Below are 22,974 nucleotides of genomic sequence, written 5' to 3'. Positions count from 1 at the left end.
CAAACCACAACTCTCAGCATGCTCTGACAGCCATAATGTGCCAACCGATATAAAATCTCTGCTCTGGGACTACAACTCCCTGCAGGCAGTGATCTGCAACCTGGGACTTTATGGCTGACAACCCTGTAGAGAGCTGTACAGTTGCTGCTCTGACACTACAACTCCCAGCATACCCTGACAGCCATAGCCTGTAAAGGCATGCTAGGAGTTGTAGTTTCCCAACTGCTGGCTCTGGTAGTGCAGTGTAAGGACAGCCCGAGACCCACAGGTTGCACTGCATTATATAATGTAGCCATTTGCACCACGTGACCCCGTTGTTGTTACAATGTATCAGCGGCTGCTGTGGCACAGATAAGGCTGGCACCGCGCACATTCCTGCAGAATCCACACAGCCCCCCGCCATGGACATAGAAACTACAGCTCCCAGCATGCTCTCCGGCTGCAGCGGCTTCTGATTGGTCGGGTAGAAGCTTCTATTTGGACTGTGCATGTGAGGGAGGAAGCCGAGGCTGACATGCAGCAGCTATGAAGAGGGGTGAGTGGCTGGTAGTGGGGGGCAGTGCCCTCTGATGACTCCTCTGCAGGGTCTGGGCACAGGAGGAGCTGCCCGGGCTGTCTCTGCTGCCCTGCACTCTATCTTCTGTCCTCATATACTGGACTGTCTCATCAGTGGGAGGTTCTGCTCATTGGCCCAGTGCGTGCTCCTCAGGTGGTTCTGGAGGGATGTGGAGATTACAGCCTCTCACTGGCTTCATATCATCTGTCTGTGTCTATCAATTTCATATAAGTATCATATCTATCTCCTATCTATCTATCATCTATTTATCATCTATCTCTCTATCTGTCTGTATCTATCTATTTCATATAAGTATCATATCTATCTATCTATATATCTATCTATTATCTATCTAATTTGCAAAGAAGAGGTATTACTCCAGATTTGGTGAAGGATGGCGGACCAGCTTTTATTTACAGCAGTTGGGTGAATAAAGTGGGTCACCAAATTTGGTGCTACCTCTTCTTTGCAAATTATACATTGTGGGACCAATAACCGATGGTCTGAAGAGATTATTATTATTATTATTATTATTATTTATTTATTTTAAAGCGCCATTATTCCATAGCGCTGTACATCCAGACAGAGTTACACAAATATAAAAAGAATCAATTAACAGACTGGTACGGAGGGGTATCCCATATCTATCCCATATCTATCTATCTATCTATCTATCCCCTATCTATCTATTATCTATCTATTATCTATCTATCCCATATCTATCTATCTATCTATCTATCTATTATCTATCTCATATCTATCTATCTATCATCTATCTATCTATCTATCTATCTATCCCCTATCTATCTATTATCTATCTATCCCCTATCTATCTATTATCTATCTATCTATCTATCTATCTATCTATCTATCTATCTCATATCTATCTATCTATTATCTATCTATCTATCTATCCCATATCTATCTATCTCTCAGTTTTTCTGATTCTCTGCGCTGCAGCAGCCGTGACATCTGTGTCATCTTCTTGGCTGCAGTGGTGACGTGCCCATATACCACATGACCAATGATTGGCTGCAGCAGTCACATGGAGTATGCGGCAGGTCATCGCAGCACTAGAAACATCAGGGGATGAAACAAGTGAGTATATGTTCTTTTATGATTTGATCATAATGACTGGCTTGGAGAATTTTTTCAATGAGTCCAAACAATCCTTTTTAATCTTTGTTTTTTTCCACTGGTCGCCATCTGTTATATTGACTGCCCCCATCACAGACCAATAGCATAAGGACGTACTATCAATATCAGTTTCATAGAGGTCCAACCTCTGGGACCCTCCGCTTATGCCTGCCAAGAAGGAGTTGTAGGCAGGATGTAGAGCAGCGTTCCCCAACTTGTGGCTCATCGGGTGTTGCATAACTACAAGTCCCAGCATGCCCTGACAGCCACAGGTGTAGAGAATTGCAGCACGGCCTCATTGAATTGGACTTTTGCAATGACCTGATAATCACTGATGTTTTCCTCTTTAATGGCCAGAACACGGGCCGGCATGTGTGTGCGTTGTCTGATATTCACCATATGTGTGGTTCACATAGATACAATGAAACTGAGGATTTAGGAAGGAGAAGAATATCTGGTGAAGTTTTTGTCTTTGATCGATTTTACGTTTAAAGGGTTTTTCCAGGACTAGAAAAATGGATGGCTTGTCCTTAGAAAAGACCGTCCATATCAGATCAGTGGGAGTCCAGCTCTCAGCACCTACGCCGATCGGCAGTTGAAGGGTCCGTGGTGCTCCGGTCAGTGCTGCAGCCTCTTTATGTGTCGCTTGTGCATTTAGTAGCGGTTGTGCCCGGTACTACAGCGTTGTCTCATTCACAGTGAATACAGCACAAGCGCTACTTTATTGTACAGGTTTATCTCAATAAATTAGAATATCATCGAAAACTTAATTTATTTCAGTAATTCAAGTTGAAAAATGAACCTCATATATTTTCTATAGATTCATTACACGCAGTGATCTTTTCTTTTAATGTTGACGACTATGGCTCACAGATAATGGAAACCCAAAAGTCAGTGGGGAAGATTTATCAAAACTGGTGGAAAGGAAAACTGACCAATCAATCAGATTCCAACTTTCATTTTTCAGACCTCCTGCTACCAGATTGACTTTTCACCAGTTTTGATAAATCTCCCCAGTATTTCGGAAAATTAGAATAAAAGTTCAATCTTGTAGACTCATGGTGTCACACTGTAATCGGCTAATCAACACAAAACACCTGCAAAGGTTTCGTAAAAATGGTCCATCTGTCTGGTTCAGTAGGCCATACAATCATGGGGAAGACTGCTGACTTGACAGTTGTCCAGAAGACAGTCATTGACACCCTCCACAAGGAGGGGAAGCAGAAGGTGATTGTTAAAGAAGTTGGCTGTTCAGGGTGCTGTATCCAAGCATATTGATGGGAAGTTGAAGGAAAAAGTGTGGTAGAAAATTATGCACAAGCAACAGGGATAACCGCAGCCTTGAAAGGATTGTCAAGAAAAGGCCATTCAAGAATTTGGGGGAGATTCACAAGGAGTGGACTGTAACTAGAAACAGTGCTTCAAAAGCCACCAGACACAGACGTATCGAGGACGTGGGCTACAACTGTCACATTCCTTGTGTCAAGTCACTCATGATCCAGAGACAACGTCAGAAGGGCTAAGGAGGAAGAGGACTGGATTGTTGCTCAGTTATCCAAAGTCCTGTTTTCAGATGAAAGTAAATTCAGCATTTTATTTGGAAATCGAGGTCCCCGAGTCTGCAGGAAGAGTGCAGAGGAACACATTCCAGGTTGCCTGAGGTCCAGTGTGAAGTTTCCACAGTCAGTGATGGTTTGAGGAGCCATGTCATCTGCTGGTGTTGGTGTCAGCGCAGCCGTCTACCAGGAAATTTTAGAGCACTTAATGTTTCCCACTGCTGATGAGTTTTAGGGAGATGCTGATTTCATTTTCCAGCAGGACTTGGCACCTGCCCACACTGCCCAAAGTACCAATACCTGGTTTAATAACCACGGTATCGCTGTGCTTGATTGGCCACCAAACCCCATAGAGAATCTATGAGACACACCAGACCCAACAATGCAGACGAGCTGAGGACCACTATGAAAGCAACCTGGCCTTCCAAAACACCTCAGCAGTGCCACAGGCTGGTCGCCTCCATGCCACATTACCGCATTGATGCAAAAGGAGCCCCGACAAAGCACCGAGTGCCCATACTGGACAGACTTTCCGGTCGGCCAACATTTCTGTATTGAAAATAATTTTTTTAATTGGTCTGATATAATGTTGTAATTTTCTGAGATACTGACTTTTTGGTTTTCATTCGCCATAATCATTAATGGTAATAAACGCTTGAAATGTATCACTTGGTCTAATGAATCTATAGAATATATGAGAGATCACCTTGTGTGTAACGAATCTAGAGAATTTGTGAGTTTCGCTTTTTAAATTGAATTACGGAAATCCATAAACTCTTGATGATATTCTAATTTTCTGAGATGTACGGAGCAGTGTTCTACTAAAGAGGCCGCAGCTCTGACCCGAGCACCATGGCCTCTCCGAACACCTGACAGGCGGGGGTGCAGAGAGCCCCCAATATTATAGAATCGCCAACTTGGAAATACATAGTTATCTGAAAGGGGTGCGCAACTAAACCATAGGGCCCCATTACTTTACCAAATGCTCTCCCGGGTTGATGGACGTAGATTTGCTCGTTTTGTGACCTGCACACCCTAAATAAGCTGCTGCTTATGAGATCCATTATAGCGGCTCTGCATGGGGCATGAATGGGCAGGGGGGTTAGGTGACCCAACACGTGGCCAACATGACCGTGTCTTTATGTGCCCGTCTATCTTGTGGCAGTTATTCTTAGTATAAGACAGCTTATGTGTGAGTTAATATGATTTTGATTGTGACGCTCAGCCAACCTCGTTGTAGAGGCCGAAGTAACTTAGCATTAAGTTTATACTAATTCTGTGGGGTTTTAAATGTTGTCAATTAAAGTCAATAATGCCCCGTTAGAAAAGGAATTTGATTAGACGATTGTCAGGCCGCTGTGGAGGTCACAATTAAGGGGACTGTCCCCTATGGAGGTCACTGTTAAGGGGTTGGGGTGCTGTGGAACTCACTGTTAAAGGGGCAGGCTGCTGTGAAGGTCAGAGTTAAGGGGTGGGCCGCTGTGGAGGTCCCATTTTAAGGAGATGGGACACTGTGAGGGGGTCAGTGTTAAGGGGTGGGGGACTGTGGAGGTCACTGTTAAAGGGGCAGGCGCTGTGGAGGTCTCTGTTAAAGGGGCAGGGAATGGTGGAGGTCACAATTAAGGGGACTGTCCCCTATAAAGGTCAGTGTTAAGGGGCGAGCCCCTGTGGAGGTCACTGTCAAGGGGTTGGGGTGCTGTGGAAACTCACTGTTAAAGGGGCAGGCTGCTGTGAAGGTCAAAGTTAAGGGGTGGGCCGCTGTGGAGGTCCCATTTTAAGGAGATGGGACACTGTGGGGGGGTCAGTGTTAAGGGATGGGGGACTGTGGAGTTCACTGTTAAAGGGGCGGGTGCTGTAGAGGTCACTGTTAGGCCTAGTTCACACGAACGTGTGTGATCCGTGGCCGTATTGCGGCCCACAAATTGCAAGCCGCACGACCACAGTTCCGTGTGCATTCCGCATCACGGATTTGGAGCCATTCACTTCAATGGGTCCGCAAAAAGATAGAACATGTCCTATCTTTTTGCGGAACGGGCGGATCGCAGACCCATTAAAGTGAATGGGTCCGCGATCCGATGCGGCTGACCTAAGGCCGCCGATCATGCATTGCGGGCCGCAGCACGGGCACGGGTCACACACGTTCGTGTGAACTCGGCCTTATGGGGGATACTGTCGATATCTTTTAACGACAGAAACAAACGTTAAATGAAATAGATGAAATATATCCGTGCGAAGCCGCGTCCTTCTGCTAGTGTGATATAATTATGACTTTATCGACCTGTGGCGCCTCTTCAGGATATTGGCTTCACTTCGCAGTTCTGTTACGGGATCCATTATGTAGTGGTGGATCCATCACGCAGACACCAGTCAGTGGGTCCATTGGGCTCTATCATTTTCCCATCAAAAACAATGGAATCTGTGATGAAGGCTCCTGACAGAACCTCTAGCACAGATGGGAACCTACCTTTACATTGATGGCCCGTCAACCCCTTCAAAGAGCATCTGAGCAGGATCGACCCTATTAAACAAACCATAATGCCTAGTAGGGTTAACCCTGCTGATTAAGCAAGTACTATTCTTCCTCCAATCCGTTGATGAGTTTAGGAGAAAAAAATGTTTTTAAAAATATGTAAATTAGGGCTTAAGTGCACCGAGGGCGGTCCCTCTACCTTAGCTCCACCACTCTTTTTCCCTGGACACTCCCCCGTCTACTTGATTGACAGGGCCAGGAAAGCAGAGCAGAGGAGCTTAGGTGCCTGCCCTTGGTGCACCTAAGCCCTAATTTGCATATTTTTGAAAATACTTATTTGTTCTAAACTCCTAAAATGGTGACTTACTGCAGCTACCACAAGGGAGAGAAAACTGCCTTTGAACTCAATGGGAGCTGCTAAAATCCCCATGCTGTGAGTAACTATTAAGTCAGTGTGACAAGTAGATGGGGGAGTGTTCAGGAAAGCTAAGGTGCGGGAAGCGGGCAGGATCCTCCCTCGGTTACAAGAAGTAGGCAGTTCAGTGTCAGACACTGCTAGGGTCCCCCGGTAGGCACATGGTCTCCCAGGATTACCTGATTCGCTCCTTTTTTATTTGCACATTTATTGGGGGCGCCGCTCTGCTCGTGCCATTACATTTCGTTATTTCGTTCTGGGGGTGTGGCCAGAATGTAAGGGCGGGGCTTAGGCATAAAGGCTTTTTACAGCCCACAAGGCAGACTGCATCTGACATCTTCTTGGAAACAATAAAAGCTGAAGATGGGCAAAATCTAAAAAAAAAACTGCAGTCTTTTCTCAAAACCACCTCTTGCCCGTTGCCACCAGTACATGAGGGCGCCCATGCCAGCAGCTGATCCTGGCCTTAGGTCCCTGAGAGGTTAGTCATCGTTTGCCGTCCTAATCCTGTGATCTGTTTTCTTGGGCAGTAATAGAAACCAAAGAAATCACCGGCCTTTACCAAGACCCGGAGAGCATGGAGAACAAGGAGAACGGCTCCACCGACTCTAAAAGGTAAAGTCTGCCAGGTCCAGGTCATTGTCCTCCATATCAGTGGGAGGAGCAGGCCGTGGATTACAACAGGTCTGATCCTTTCTTTCATATAGAGATAAACGGCATCATTGACCCCGATGACCACCTCGTATGTCTACATCATACGTGTGCAGTGAGCGGACCACATCCACACGTAGCTCAGCCTTCCGATAATCTGTCACTTTGGTAGTCCCAGGCAGTTCAGATGTATCTCTTTAGTCCTACAATAGGATCCCTTTAACCCTTGGAGGACCGGCATTTTCCAATTTTTGGTTTTTGTTTTTCACTCCCCCTCTTCCCAGAGTCATAACTTTTTTTATTTTTCCGTTCACATAGCATTATGAGAGCTTATTTTTGCGGGAGACAAGTTGTATTTTTTAATGGCACCGTTTATAGTTGCATACAATGTAGTGGAAGCAGGAAAAAATTCCAAATGGGTGGAATTGGGAAACTTTTCACTTATACCATTTTGAAGTGTGTGTGACTTATTTGATCACTTTTTATTAAAAAAATTTAAGGGAGTTGAAGTGACAAAAAATGGCAAATTAGCGTTTTTTTTGTTTGTTTTTTCATTACGCCATTTGACGTATGGGATTAATATTGTTATATTTTAATAGTATGGGCATTTTCGCATGCGGCGTTGCCCATAATGTGTATTTTTTTTTTATTGGTTAAGTATTTTGATTTTGGGGAAAGGGGGGTGATTTGAGCGTTTATATTTTTTTTAAATTATTTTTATATTTTTAAAAACATTTTTTTTTTACTTTACTTTAAGTCACCCTGGATGACTATAACTGTCAATCATTAGATTGTCCATTGTGTTCATTAATAGCTATATCGCCATCCACGAACATTAAGTGTTCTTGCATGGCAAGACCACTTACTGTTATCTCCCATATATACTCTTATTATTATAACCAAATTTACCACCCTAACTCCTCCCACAGTTTTTACTCTACATAGACAGTAATATACCGAAACGTGTGGATTGTTCCCGATTGGTGTGCCATTACTTTGTGGAACGTTTCGCCGAATGGTTCACGAAATATCTGCGTTTTGGTGGCAAAATTGGTCCCATAGGAATGTATGGCGGAATGTTCAAAACTAGAGTGGGAGCTGACAAAAGCTAGAGTGTGAGCTGAAAAATCAGGACATGATTTCTAAACTGCCACCACTCCCTCATTTACAAGCACATCTACACAAATCTTATATCAAAACATTAAGCTATCCCTGCTGCCACTAAAAACGTCCACGGCTAAGCCATAGTCCTGATAGTTTTCACAATATAACCATTTGTTTGCAACTCACGCCGCCCATTGACATTCATTGAAACTCCACTCTAGCCACCTCAAAGTTGAAGGGCAATTTCTAACCTGCGACTGTGCCTTCATTTTTAATATTTCAGAGACATGCTATGCATCAGAATGTAGGTCTGGGTCTTGTGATTCTCACAATATAAAGCTCTTCGCTGTAGGATTTATAATTTTTTTTAAATTACAACCGTTTGAAGATGGCAACCGCCAGTGAAGTGAGCAAGTTGGAGCAGTTTGTTTTTAACCGCTCTTCTCTGCCCTTGCTGTAGAATGAGTTGCCATAGGAACCCAGGTGTGTGAGCAGCCAGCAGAGTGACAAAAGCTAGAGTGTGAGCTGAAAAATCAGGACATGATTTCTAAACTCTCACCACTCCCTCATTTTCAAGCCCACCTACACAAATCGGCTGCTACTGTTTTTTATAAATGTATGTTTTAATGTAATTGTGAAGCACTTTGGGCAACAACATTGCAATTAAAGGGAGTCTGTCCCCTCCATATGGCCATATACAGTGCTTACATCCAAAGGTACCGTTACAATCCTGTCTAGGTGTGCTACAGAGCCATGTAAGCGCTGTATATGGCCATATGGGGGTGACAGACTCCCTTTAATTGTGCTATATAAATAAATAAAAGTTGAAATGCATTTCTCACTCTATCAAGCTTGCCATGTGCACTTTTTAAATGTGATCAATTAATTGGTTAGTGTAATGTTTACTATCTTTATTCACTCCAAACACTCCACACAGTCATTCTGCCCACTCCATAACGTTACTCTGCCCAGTCCAACCTTTCCACAGTTCCTCCAGCCACTCCAACCACACAACAGTTACTCAAGCCACTCCACCCAGTTACTTCGCCCACTCCAGTTGTAGACTACTGGTGGAGGCAAGAACATTTCACACAATTTCCCCAGAAATTGTAGCTTTTCTAGTTTTCAATATAACAATACAGTGCTGCCACCTGGTGGCCTTTATTGGTATATTTCACTAATAGCTGCCGAAGCTGCTTGAGGCTTCGGTCTATTTGTACAGCGTAACAGGTTCCCCGATTTCAGCCGGGGAACGCTGTTGCGGGAGCGCGCGGTTTCCGCTTCCGGACCGCTCAGATGCCCTGGTCACATATGACCATGGCATCTGAATGGTGACATGTATGCGATCAGCCCTATGGCTGATCACATACATGTGCCGCGAGTCTCTGCTGTCTATGGCTGCTCGCGCGAGCAGGCGCTATGTTTACAGATGCAACTTGTATATGTACGGCGATGAGTCTGCATTACTGTTCGGGTTTGATATTTTTTCTAGCTCCATAGAGAATGGGAGACCACCAGATCCTGCGCACTGGGCCATCGATGATGTCGTCAATTACTTCAAAGCGGCCGGATTTGAAGAACAAGCAACCGCATTTAAAGACCAGGTACAATAATTAAAGGGGTTATCACATGATTCATAAAAAAAATGAGAATCAGCCATCATATAGTACATGACAATCTCTTTCAGAACAGTCGAAAAAAATCCAGCAGCAGGCTCAGGATAAAATCCAATGTCTTTATTTCTTCATTATAAGATCCATAGGCTGACCAGACAGGCAAGGTCTACGCGTTTCGACTGTACGTCTTAATCATGACTTGCCTGTCTGGTCAGCCTATGGATCTTATAATGAAGAAATAAAGAAATTGGATTTTATCCTGAGCCTGCTGCTGGATTTTTTCTACTGTTCTGAAAGAGATTGTCATGTGTGATTGACATAGGGTGTGTCCTTTCTGCTGCAGCTAGTGGCAGTTGAAGGATAGAACTGAGCGTGTGCTTCCATCTCAGTGAACAGGACAAATAAATTAGGAAAAGAGCAAAACGGCAGGTACTCCCCCTGCTCCCAGTACATAATAACATTTCATTATAACCCACCCCAACTCCAGCAGTGTTATATAATACAGTGCATTATATCTCCTGCCTATGTCAGAAATAAGGAAAAGAGCAAACAGCAGGTGGCGCCATACAGATACATTTTATTGAATAGCTCACTGGCTATACCAAATTTTTTATTGCATGCAATTAGAAAAGTTTTCAGATCCAGGTGCTGGTTTGAAAAAAGTAGAATATGTTTTGCGAAGAAAACCTGGGTATAGGATTTTCCCATCTTAGACAGTGATGGAATATGCTCAGGATTGGTGTGGGTCCCATCAGGAGAATGGCAGCGGCCATGTTCAGGCAGATAATACAGGTAAGGCTACTTTCACACTAGCGTTTTAGTTTTCCGGTATAGAGATCTGTCATAAGGGCTCAATACCGGGAAAAAAAACGCTTCCGTTTTGTCCCCATTCATTGTCAATGGGGACAAAACTGAACTGAACAGAACGGAAAGCTCCAAAATGCATTCCATACCGTTTAGTTGCGTTCCCAGACCGGAGAGCAAACCGCAACATGTTGTAGTTTGCTTTCCGTCCTGGAATGCGGAGCAAGACGGATCCGGCAATGCAAGTCAATGGGGACTGATCCATTTTCTCTGCCACAATAGAAAACGGATCTGTCCCCCATTGACTTTCAGTGGAGTTCATAACGGATCCGTCTTGGCAATGTTACAGATAATACGACCGCATCCGTTCATAACAGATGCAGATGGTTGTATTATCAGTAACGGAAGCGTTTTTGCTGAGCCCTGCCGGATCCAGTGAAAACGCTAGTGTGAAAGTCGCCTAAATAATGGACAAGTGATAGTTTCATTTGGGATAATGAATGTAGTGAGTGTACAGAAGGTGAATTACCCGGAGATCTGATGTATAGGAAGGAAATGTGTGCTATTTTGAATTCCGTTTTGCTAGAATACTATTTTCCCTCTAGATGGCGCTCTCAGACCATGTCCCAATCGCCCCAGTGAAGGTCAACGAATAGAATCCCTTTCAATAACAATTCACCGTTTTATTTTGGATTGTTACATTGTATGTGCATTAGGCTACATGCACACGACCGTATGTGTTTTGCGGTTCGCAAATTGTGGATCCGCAAAAAAAAACGTATGCCATACGTTTTTGTTTTTTTTGCGGATCCATTGTAACAATGCCTAAAACGGACAAGAATAGGACATGTTCTATTTTTTTTGCGGGACTACGGAATGGACATACTGATGTGGACAGCACACGATTGTTGCAGACCCTTTGAAATGAATGGGTCCGCATCCTATCCGCAAAAAAAACGGAACGGACACTGAAACAAACAAGGTTCGTGTGCATGTAGCCTTAGGGTGCTTTCACACTAGCGTTATTCTTTTCCGGCGCTGAGTTCCGTCCTAGGGGCTCAATACCGGAAAAGAACTGATCAGTTTTATCCCCATGCATTCTGAATGGAGAGTAATCCGTTCAGGATGCATCAGGATGTCTTCAGTTCAGTCTTTTTGACTGATCAGGCAAAAGATAAAACCATAGCATGCTGCGGTTTTATCTCCGTCCAAAATTCCGGAACACTTGCTGGAATGCTGGATCCGGCATTTTTTCCCATTGACATGCATTAATGCTAGATCCGGCCCCGAGTGTTCTGGCAAAACGGATCCGGCATTGCAGTCTGCGCATGCTCAGACTGCGAAAAATGTGAAAAAAATAAATGTCGGATCCGTTTTTCCAGATGACACCGGAGAGACGGATCCGGCATTTCAATGCATTTGTCATACGGATCAGGATCCTGTGTCCGTATTGCCGGATCCGGCGACGGAACTGCCTGCCGGAATCCTCTGCCGCAAGTGTGACAGTAGCCTTACTGTTCCATCTTCCAGCTGAATGATCGTCTTCCTCTTTCTGTCTCCCCGTCAGGAAATCGATGGTAAATCTCTCCTGCTCATGACCAGAAATGACGTTTTAACTGGACTTTCACTAAAACTGGGCCCGGCTCTTAAAATCTACGAATATCACGTGAAGCCGCTGCAGACGCAGCACCTCAAGAGCGCCTCTCCATAAGACGTGGCCTGTCACGGGGCTGCAATCCTAAAGCCAAATATAAACTGTCCGCGAGGATGCATGAGCGGGGGATGGACGCGGGGACCTCGGTCCTTAGGAAGATGTATTGTGTTTTGTGATTCTCAGAAAAAAATATGACAACTTGGTTGGTATGTGACCCCCGCATGGAAAAATCCAATATTGTGTACAGGACTGACCCCCTGCCGCCAGGTCACATGACTTCCTGCCTGACGTCGTATGGGATTCCTAGGTGTCTTGGATTATTCTAGATTCATAAGGTACCCCAAGGGCAAACAAACAAAAAACCAACAACAGTGCTCCCCCCAGTGGTCAGATAAGGAATATTTATTATGTATGGGGCCTAGATGAATGCCCTTCTCTCACTTACGGGGCTTGACCCCTGTTTAAAGGGCATCTGTCAGCAGTTTTGTACCTATGACACTGGCTGACCTGTTACATGTGCGCTTGGCAGCTGAAGGCATCTGTGTTGGTCCTATGTTCATATTTGCCCGCATTACTGAGAACAATGATGTTTTAATATATGCAAATGAGCCTCTAGGAGCAACGGGGGCGTTACCATTACACCTAGAGGCTCCGCTCTCTCTGCAACTGCCGCGCCCTCTGCACTTTGATGGACAGGACCAGGCAGTAAATCATCTTCACACCTGGTCCTGTCAATCAAAGTGCAGAGGGCGCGGCAGTTGCAGAGAGAGCTGAGCCTCTAGGTGTAATGGTAACGCCCCCGTTGCTCCTAGAGGCTCATTTGCATATATTAAAACATCATTTTTCGCAGCAACGCGGACACATAGGAACATGGGACCAACACAGGTGCCTTCAGCTGCCGAGCACACATGTAACAGGTCAGCCGGTGTCATAGGTACAAAACTGCTGACAGATGCCCTGTAATGCAAGTGCCTATTGCTCGTGGTACCCTGGGAAAAGGGTATGCAAATTAGCTCTCCTCCAGAAGGAAGAAAACTGTGTCTCTAGCGCCACCTATTGGAGGTAGCTGCCCTGTGAGTCAATGTCCGACCAACTAAAGAGCCTGCAAACACCACTAGGGATTTTAGCTGCCGTTGTCATGCAGTTTTTGAGGCCATTGTCAGGTGTGGATTGTAGAGGGAGTAAAGATTTTTATATTTTTATATTGTTTTTTTTAAATCCACCCCAGGTTTTTACATTATTTTTTTTTTTTTTAAATCCACCCCAGGTTTTGTCCAAAATAACTGCATTAAAGCAGCAAGTGTAAAAGCACTTGTAAGACTAGGTCCAAGCTGAGGATGAAGGCAATGTAGACACCAGACTTGCAGGGCGGCCTCCATATGGATGAGACCCACAGATTTCGGATGTCGGAAGACTGCGCATGGAGCTAGAGATGCATTTTCACATGTTCCATGACAATCGCGCGATCTATAAGACATTTGTAGAGTTTTGAGAATAGTGAATCCAGAGCGTTCTTGAAGAGCATGTTCACACGTGTCCGATTTCTAACTCCGCATGTGAATGGCATCGTTGCTGACAGTCCTGAATTTGCAGGGACTCTCCCTAATTTTCAGACAACTCCATGCAAATTCGGAAAATGTCTGCGCAGATTTCTGCTGCAGAAGTAATTGGGATGTGATACGTGTTTTGGATGGAGACGCTGAGGATTCGTCCCACCTAAGGGCTCATGTACACGAACGTATTTTCATTCCGTGTCCGTTCAGTTTTTTTGGGGGTTTTTTGCGGACTGAATCCGGAACCATTCATTTCAATGGGTAAAACGGAAGTTACTCCGTGTGCATTCTGTGTCCGTTCCGCAAAAATATAGAACATGTCTTATTATTGTCCGCATTTCAGACAAGGATAGGACTGTTCTATCAGGCGCCAGTTGTTGCGTCCACAAAATGCGCAATCCACACGGACGTCATCTGTATTTATGCGGATCCGTTTTTTGCGGACCGCAAAATACATACGGTTGTGTGCATGAGCCCTAGAGGGGTTATGCCAAAATGAAAATCAGACGTCATATAGTACATGACCATCTCTTTCTAACAAAGCTAGGACCAGCCCTGGACCTCACATGGATCCAGAGATCTCCTCATTCATTCCTCCGATTGTTCTGCTAGATTTATTTCAGGCTGGCAGCTGAGGGGGCATGTCCTTTGTCAGCGGGCATGTCCTTTCTGCCGCAGCTCTTTCCTTGCAACTGCCACATCTTCCAACAGAAGAGATGCTTTGTATCAGTTAAAGATTTAAACTAAGCATCTAAGCATGTGCGACCACCTCGCTGAGGTGGACAAGAGATAAGGAAGAGAACAAACAGCAGGTGGCGCTATACAGATATATTTTTATTGAATAGCTCAGTGGCTGTACTAGATTTTTAATTACAGGCAATTACAAAAGTATTCAGATCCAGGAGCTGGTTTGAAAAATGTTGACCCCTTTAAATGACTATGGAGCTAATCCTCAAGTGACTCTGCGGCTCACCTCCATGGTAGAAATCCAAGGGTACAGCTATTGAATTGCTATGGAATTGGACTTAAATCCTATACGTGAACATACCCTGAAAGTTATCGCTGGAGCTACTTTATATACGAAATAGCACAAAGGGGAGGTGGAAATGGTGCAAAGTCCTGCATGTTGTTCGGAAAACTCTCCCATCACTACAAAGAGCAATTGGTGTAATTGAGATAAATGAGGGAATTGCTATTTATGCTGGAATCTCCAAGGTGGAGCTTCTGAGATCTGCATTACAGACTTACTGAAAGAGTCTGAGACAGGATAACTGTGACAATCTTGGTGTGTATGGAAATATTATAAAGATTCTCTAAAAATGACTTTGTAATAGAGACGTTATTGTGACTGCCTCCTTCCTGCCAGGGCGCCACGTTTATGGGCATCTGTCACCAGTCCAACCCTTTAATTTGAAGGCATGTATAAAGCTAGGGGTGGCATCTGTCCCCTGGGGAGGGGCGATATTGCACATAAGTGCCCTGAAGGCTTCTAGCCAGAGACCCTGCTGCATAGCTGCCAACAGTCCTGAATTTGCAGGGACTGTCCCTAATTTTCAGAGGCAGTCCATGCAAATTCGGGGTGTTCAGGGCGGGACTTATATTAACCCCACCTATAAATGTGGTTTGGGGGCATTCAGGTTTGTCATGGGGTAATATGCCTTGTGAGCTACGGTAACTGCACTTTGTCCCTGACCAGGGGCGGATTTGCCATAGGATTTCCCGGTGCGCCGATGACCAGGGGGCCACACAAGCCCTCTTGATGGCCGCAGGCCAGGTACATAATGATCTGATGCTCAGCGGCCGCAGGTGCCCTCCTGAACGCCTGTGATACACTTGAATACTGTGGTTGGGGCGGCAGTATTCTGTGCTGTCCTGTGGTACTTGGTTCTGCTGGGGCGGTATTCTGTGCTGCACTGCAGTATTGCAGGCCCCGCCTACTTCTGTTGTCCCCGCCTACTTGTTTTGTCCCGTCTTCTGTCAATTTGAAGCCACCTACAACATGGGGCCACTTTTAGGCCCCTTTCACACGAGCGAGTTTTCCGCGCGGATGCAATGCGTGACGTGAACGCATTTCACCCGCACTGAATCCTGACCCATTCATTTCAATGGGGCTGTGTACATGAGCGTTTTTTTATTTCACGCCTCAATTCTGCGTTCCGTGAAAAACGCAGCATGTTCTATATTCTGCGTTTTTCACGCGGCCCTGGCCCCCTAGAAGTGAATGGGGCTTCAGTGAAAAACGCATTGCATCCGGAAGCAAGCGCGGATGCGATGCGTTTTTCACTGACGTGTGCTAAGAGATGTTGTTTGTAAACCTTCGTTTTTTTTTATCACGCGCGTGAAAAACGCATCCAATCGCATTGCACTCGACTGGAAAAAACGGAACAACTGAACGCAATCGCAGACAAAACTGACTGAACTTGCAAAATGGCGCGAGTTTCACTGAACGCATCCGGACCTAATCCGTAGCGTTCGTGTGAAAGAGGCCTTAGTTTTTTTTTTCCCAGGGCCACTCGTCCGGTCCCTGCCCCTGACGCCCGCTCCGTGGTGTCATACTTCTGCTCGCCATGATTTTCGCTCCATTATGTGATGTATATGAAATCCGAAATTTTAGTTTTCTTCTAATTTGTTTTTTGTTTACTGCGCTGCGGGTGATCATTAAGATTCATGAGGTAGCACAGGTCCATCGATCTTTGCTTTGCTCGCACCGTCTGCTCGTGCATCGTGGAGTCCATCAGATTCACAGTGCGATCCGAAAATACACGGTGACCTGTATGGACGCGTTTAACGTTCCTTATTGGCTAGTACGGGGATGTCGCTGTATGGAATAGCATAGTAGCAGGTGCACCCAAGCTCCGCTCCTTTCTGTGAGCAGGCCCTCCTTGGCGGCTTTGATTGAAAGGGCCAGGCAGTGGCAAAGCAGCGAGGGAGGAGTGCAGCTTGGGTGCAACAAGAGCAATGGTGACACCCTCATTGCACCAAAGGCCTACTTTGCATATAAGTCGGGAAAGGAGCCTCGGATCAACAAAAGAAAATCGTTTTAGGGTCCATTCAGACGCCTGCAATTCTGTTCCACATTTTGCGGAACAGAATTGGGGAACCATTCATTTCGGAGTGCGGCCCGGATCCAGAAATGCGGACCCGCACTCCCGGGTCCGCATTTCCATTCCCGAAAAAAATAGAACATGTCCTATATAGAATAGGCATATTCTATTCGTGGCGGCGATGTGCGGTCCACAAAATGCGGAATGCACATTTCCGGTGTCTGTGTTTTGTGGATCCGTGGATCTGCAAAACACACACGGACGTGTGAATGGACCCTTAATCGGATAAACCACAGCAATGTGGAAGGTCACTAGTGACAGATTCCCCTTTAAGGGACTGTCCACGGCAAAAAGCTGCTAGATGGGCACACAGAAACCACCTACTATTGTTTTGTTTTCAGTGGGAAGCCAAGAATGGACATGTCCTTTCTTTGGCGTGGTTGCAACCATAATCCGCAGCGGCGTGAATGGCAGCACAGCCTCCCATTGAAAACAATGTGCACGGCCACTCAGTAGCTTTATGGTGTGTAATCCGTGCCAAATTCAGTCTCCAGAAAACTTAGCCTCTTAAAACTAAAAAAAAACTGAATGTTTTTGAAAATTTACTGTGTTGAGGATCAGAGAAGCAAGGAAGACATGACCTGTGTGTTTCCTGCAAGCCCCATATACACTGGGATATATACTAGTATAACAACGCCCTTTATACAGGAACAGGCACCGATCGCGTCTTCTCTTCATGTCCTCCGGGTCTTGTTTCCATGAAAATTGACCATTTGCAGAACCCAAACTTCTGCACTAGGAAACACATTGCTCAGTGAGCTCTGTGGAGGATCTGACCAAGAGGATGCGGATCCTTTCAGTTCTCTGTCAGTGTAACAGCCTAAGGCTACTTTCACACTTGCGTTCGGGGTTCCGCTTGTGAGTTCCGTTTGAAGGGTCTCACAAGCGGCCCCGAACGGATCCGTACTGCCCTAATGCATTCTGAGTGGATGCGGATCCGCTCAGAATGCCTCAGTCTGGCTCCGCTTGGCCCCCTTTCCGCTCAGCAGGCGGACATCCAAACGCAGCTTGCAGCGTTTTAGTGTCCGCCTGGCCGTGCGGAGCCAAACGGATCCGTCCAGACTTACAATGCAAGTCAATGGGGACGGATCCGTTTGACGGTGACACAATATGGTGCAATTGCAAACGGATCCGTCCCCCATTGACTTTCAATGTAAAGTCAGGAGTTAATATACCATCGGATCTGAGTTTTCTCCAATCCGATGGTATATTTTAACTTGAAGCGTCCCCATCACCATGGGAACGCCTCTATGTTAGAATATACCATCGGATTTGAGTTAGATCGTGAAACTCAGATCCGACAGTATATTCTCACACAGAATTCAAGTTAGAATATACTAAAAGAACTGTGTACATGTACATGACTGCCCCCTGCTGCCTGGCTCCCCTGTATTTAACTCATTGGTGGCCAGTGCGGCCCCCCCTCCCTCCCCCCTGTATTTAACTTATTGGTGGCCATTGCGGCCTCCCTCCCTCCCCTGTATTTAACTCATTGGTGGCCTGTGCGGCCGGCCCCCCCTCCCTCCCCTGTATTTAACTCATTGGTGGCCAGTGCGGCCGCCCCCCCCCCCCTCCCTCCCCGCCTGTATTTAACTCATTGGTGGCCAGTGCGGCCGCCCCACCCTAATTAAAATGACCGACCCCCCATCATTGGTGGCAGCGGAGAGATCCGATCGGAGTCCCAGTTTAATCGCCGGGCGCTCCTCCTACTGGTAAGTGAAAGGTCTGTGCGGCGCATTGCTTAGAGCACAGACCTTTCACTTACCAGTAGGAGGAGCGCCCGGCCGGTCACAGACATCGCAGGTAAGTATAATGCTTCTAAAATTGCTAAGTAACCATGGCAGCCAGGACTGCACTGGCCACCAATGAGTTAAATACAAGGGAGGGAGGGGGGGGGGCGGCCACACTGGCCACCAATGAGTTAAATACAAGGGAGGGAGGGGGGGCCGGCCGCACTGGCCACCAATGAGTTAAATACAGGGGAGGGAGGGGGGGCCGGCCGCACTGGCCACCAATGAGTTAAATACAGGGGAGGGAGGGGGGCCGCACTGGCCACCAATGAGTTAAATACAAGAGAGGAAGGGGGGGGGGGTCTGCCACCTGCTGCCTGGCAGCACCTGCCAGGCAGCAGGGGGCAGTCATGTACACAGTTCTTTTAGTATATTCTAACTTGAAGCGTCCCCATCACCATGGGAAGCTTAGGCTACATGCACACCACCGTCCCGTTTTTTTGCGGTCCGTAAACCGCGGATCCGCAAAAAACGGAAGCAAGAATAGGACATGTTATGTTTTTTTTTTCGGGGCCGCGGAACGTAGCAACTGATGCGCACAGCACACGGAGTGCTGTCCGCATCTTTTGCGGCCCCATTGAACTGCGGCTCGGATGCGGACCAAAACAGCGGCCGTGTGCATGAAGCCTAATCGACACGATGGAACCAGGCCCACAAGTCAGGCCTCGTTCACATTTTCCGCGTCATTGTCACATCTGTGAAAAAAAGAGTACGTGTTTCATCCGTGAAGATGTCCGTGATGGATCCCTGGTTGGTCCGTGTGTCATCTGTAATTCATGGATGTTGCTCAGCTGAAAATCAATTTTAAGAGCATTTCCTATCTCTCTTCCGTGAAAAACGGACGCACCACAGATGACCACCGTATGGTGTACATGATTTACATGGGCGCGGAGCATGGATCAAAGTAGGACATTTTTCTGCAGATCCAAGGAACGTAAAATTTAACGGAAATATGAACAGACCATAGATTACTTATGGGTCAGTATGCTGTCCGCTAAAAATGCTGACAGCACGTGTCCGTAAAAAAAAAACGGATATGTAAATGAGACCTCAGGGTGTTTTGACACTTTTACAGTTTAAGGGCTCATGCACATGACCGTATGTATTTTGCAAACAAACCCTTCTGTGGTTCAAATGATGTGAAATCTGAAGACTTGTTCTTCCTTGGTTCTGGTTCTTCATCCAAATTCCAATGAGCTATTTTTATCTGGAGGTCGATGACTCTCTATTCGGAGTTGATGTCGTTGTCTCCTAAAAGTCACACAGAAATAAGTGCACACTGTGGCTTCTTCTCTATGAATTCTCCCCTGTGGATAAAAATAAATCCATCAGAGACCACGAGGTTCTGGCAGCGAAACTCACAGGGGGAACTTTCTTCAGCAACCACAAAAATTTAGAAAATCTCAGGTCTCTCTGTAGACTCAATCCACGCCAAGCACGTTGGAGAGTGGAGATGCTTACTACAGATCCTTTAACTTGTCTCTCAAGGACCTGGCACACACCACTGATCCCAACAGTATTCTGACCGCGACCAGTATTAGGCCTCATGCACACGACCGTATGTCTTTTGCGGTCTGCAAAAAATGGATCTGTAAAAAATACGGATGACGTCCGTGTTCATTCCATATTTTGCGGAACGGAACAGCTGGCCCCTAATAGAACAGTACTATCCTTGTCCGTAATGCGGTCAATAATAGGACATGTTCTATTTTTTTTGCGGAACGGACATATGGACATACGGAAACTAAATGCACACGGAGTACCTTCCGTTTTTTTTTTGCCGACCCATTGAAATGAATGGTTTCGTATACGGCCCGCAAAAAAAACGGAACGGACACAGAATGAAAATACGTTCGTGTGCACGAGGCCTTACTCCTGCAATGCCCCCCCCCCCAGTGCCTTCCTCTCAGCTTTTGAAAACCCCAAGGAGGGACAGTGGCAGTTGTGTGCTGCGTGCTCTGCTGCTATGTGCCCTGCGGCAATTCTTTTTTTTTTACACTAAGCCACAGCATGCTAAGGAAATAAGAGTTAACTCTTTGTTGTTTGCAAATGGCCACATGTTTTGGGCAAACTATGTGGCCATTAACAAACCGCAAGGAGTAGGCACTTGTTCATGAGCAAGCTACACGGATCTGGGCCTCACATGACGGCCGCTACATAGAAGAGTACACTTGAAGGGGTTTTCCAGGATTACTATGTAGTTGTTTACTTTATGTACATCTTCCCCATGTTTTTTATTTTATTTTATTTTTTTATGGACCCTCCTGATCCATTTGCATCATGTAAACCAATCCCTCTGGTTTGTTTCCATCCTGTATGTAGCACTTCCTGTTGCTGTATTCAACCAAACCCATGATGCACTTCTACTTCCTCTGCCACACCCCCCTAACAACGTCCAGCTGATTTATAGCTCCTCCCACCCAGCTACATAGACACTCCCCTATTACCTCCCCTAACAACATCCAGCTGATTTATAGCTCCTCCCACCCAGCTAGTTACATAGACACTCCTCTATAACCGCCCCTAACAACATCCAGCTAGTTTATAGCTCCTCCCACCCAGCTACATAGACACTCCCCTATTACCGCCCCTAACAACGCCCAGCTAGTTTATAGCTCCTCCCACCCAGCTAGTTACATAGACACTCCCCTATTACCGCCCCTAACAACATCCAGCAAGTTTATAGCTCCTCCCACCCAGCTAGTTACATAGACACTCCCCTATCACCACCCCAACAATGTCCAGCAGATTTTTTAGCTCCTCCCACCCAGCTAGTTACATAGACACTCCTCTATAACCGCCCCTAACAACATCCAGCTAGTTTATGGCTCCTCCCACCCAGCTACATAGACACTCCCCTATTACCGCCCCTAACAACGTCCAGCTAGTTTATAGCTCCTCCCACCCAGCTAGTTTTATAGACACTCCCCTATCACCGCCCCAACAATGTCCAGCAGATTTTTAGCTCCTCCCACCCAGCTAGTTATATAGACACTCCTCTATAACCGCCCCTAACAATGCCCAGCTAGTTTATGGCTCCTCCCACCCAGCTACATAGACACTCCCCTATTACCGTCCCTAAAAATGCCCGACTAGGTTATAGCTCCTCCCACCATCTAGTTACATAGACACGCCCATGTCACTGACCCGCCCATAGACATGACATCACAGGAAATAAGAAAGAGCTGCATGGACATGGTCATGTGACCACAGCCCAGGATGGGAAATAGGAGCCATAGAGGGAAAAGAGATACATTATTACAGAGACCTTCATAAATGGTTATTTTAAAGGATGTTGATGCCGACCAGAAAACCCCTTTAAGGGGTACAGCTTTCTCTGTTCATGCAAAGCATTCCACGGGTAAAGCCGCACATAAGGACTGCTTTTTGCTCAAAATATAGGTCAGGGCCGAAGCCTATTTCTCTTGGCATGATGCAAGAACAGAAGTGAGTGACCCAGGACTCTGCCTCCAGTGATTGCTCACACATTGCAGTCAGGTCCGATTGTGTTGTGATCAGTAAAGTGAATAAACCTAAAGGGTGTGGACACATGTAGGGCCCGCACTGCGCCCAAGGGCCATCCATGATACAGCCAGAAACATAAATTCACGCAATGCGTCAGAATTTTTTATTTTTTATAGGGGATTCCCCGTGCGTTCAGATTTGTGACAGCGAACACGACCATGATCTCGCTTTCTGAAAACATGTAAAATGAGCTGCAAAGTAGATCATGGTTGGAATCTGGAGCAGGGGAAATGTTTTCTCTGGAGTAACGGATCACGTTTCACTCTCTGGCTGTCGGATGATTGTGGGTTTGGCAGATGCTGGAGAATGGAGGGATAGCGTTAAAGGGGTTCTCCAGGAATTTGATATTGATGGTCTTTTCTCAGGAAAGGTCATCATCAGTATCAGATCGGTAGGATCCGACTCCCGGCAACCCCCCCCCGCCGATCAGCTGCTTGTGCTCAATCGGAGCTCTGCAATCTCTTCACAGCTCACCAAGCACAGCGCCGTGCAGTGTATAGTGGCTGTGCTTGGTATTGCAGCTCAGCCCTGCCTAGACCACATGGCGATGCACAGTGACATCACAAGCCCTCACAGAACGCCCCAGCCTCATTGAACAGCTGATCCCTGGCGTCAGACCCCCCGCCGATCTGATATTGATGACCTATCCTGAGGATAGCCCATCAATATCAGATTCCTGGATAACCTCTTTAAGCGGCTGTTTTTCAGGAGTTGTCCCCTTATTTCCAGTGAAGGGTAATGTTAAAGGGGTTGTTTCATCTGGAGACTAAGCCCCAATGACCAGGGAACAGCAGAACGGGACGGTGCTCATCTGTTTCCATAGCTCCCATAGAAGCAGGCTCGGACTGGTCCCCCGGGGTATAGGGGAATCCCCCCGGTGGGCCCCTGAGCAAGACGGGCCCCTAGACTCCTAACCCCTGCACAAGTGGCACATAACACAGTAGAGTACTGCACTACATACATATATTCAATGTACAGCACCTCCACCAGCCTCTGATCATATAAAAAACTTGATAGATTATTAGGTATATTATGTATT

The 22,974-nt window shown here is 46.2% G+C and overlaps 1 protein-coding gene across 1 annotated transcript; it reads left to right on the top strand.

Annotated features, from left to right (window-relative positions):
- Positions 1-448: 448 nt before the first annotated feature.
- On the top strand, positions 449-12,525 carry SAMD13 (sterile alpha motif domain containing 13). Its single transcript, XM_040407950.1, has 4 exons — positions 449-535; positions 6,665-6,749; positions 9,382-9,493; positions 11,877-12,525. The coding sequence occupies exons 1-4, from the start codon at positions 526-528 to the stop codon at positions 12,018-12,020; spliced, it is 351 nt and encodes a 116-aa protein (XP_040263884.1). The 5' UTR covers positions 449-525; the 3' UTR covers positions 12,021-12,525.
- Positions 12,526-22,974: the final 10,449 nt, after the last annotated feature.

This window comes from Bufo bufo, chromosome 9 (assembly GCF_905171765.1).
Source record: "Bufo bufo chromosome 9, aBufBuf1.1, whole genome shotgun sequence".
NCBI lineage: Eukaryota > Metazoa > Chordata > Amphibia > Anura > Bufonidae > Bufo > Bufo bufo.
Note: the sequence above shows the minus strand (reverse complement) of the source record. Positions and strands in the feature narration are given on the sequence as shown.

What these genes read in the sequence shown, in the direction of transcription:
- SAMD13 (XM_040407950.1), top strand. An exon ending in GGCTCCACCGACTCTAAAAG is followed by an intron (nt 6,750 to 9,381) that starts GTAAAGTCTGCC and finishes TATTTTTTCTAG; the next exon opens with CTCCATAGAGAATGGGAGAC. An exon ending in CAACCGCATTTAAAGACCAG is followed by an intron (nt 9,494 to 11,876) that starts GTACAATAATTA and finishes TCTCCCCGTCAG; the next exon opens with GAAATCGATGGTAAATCTCT.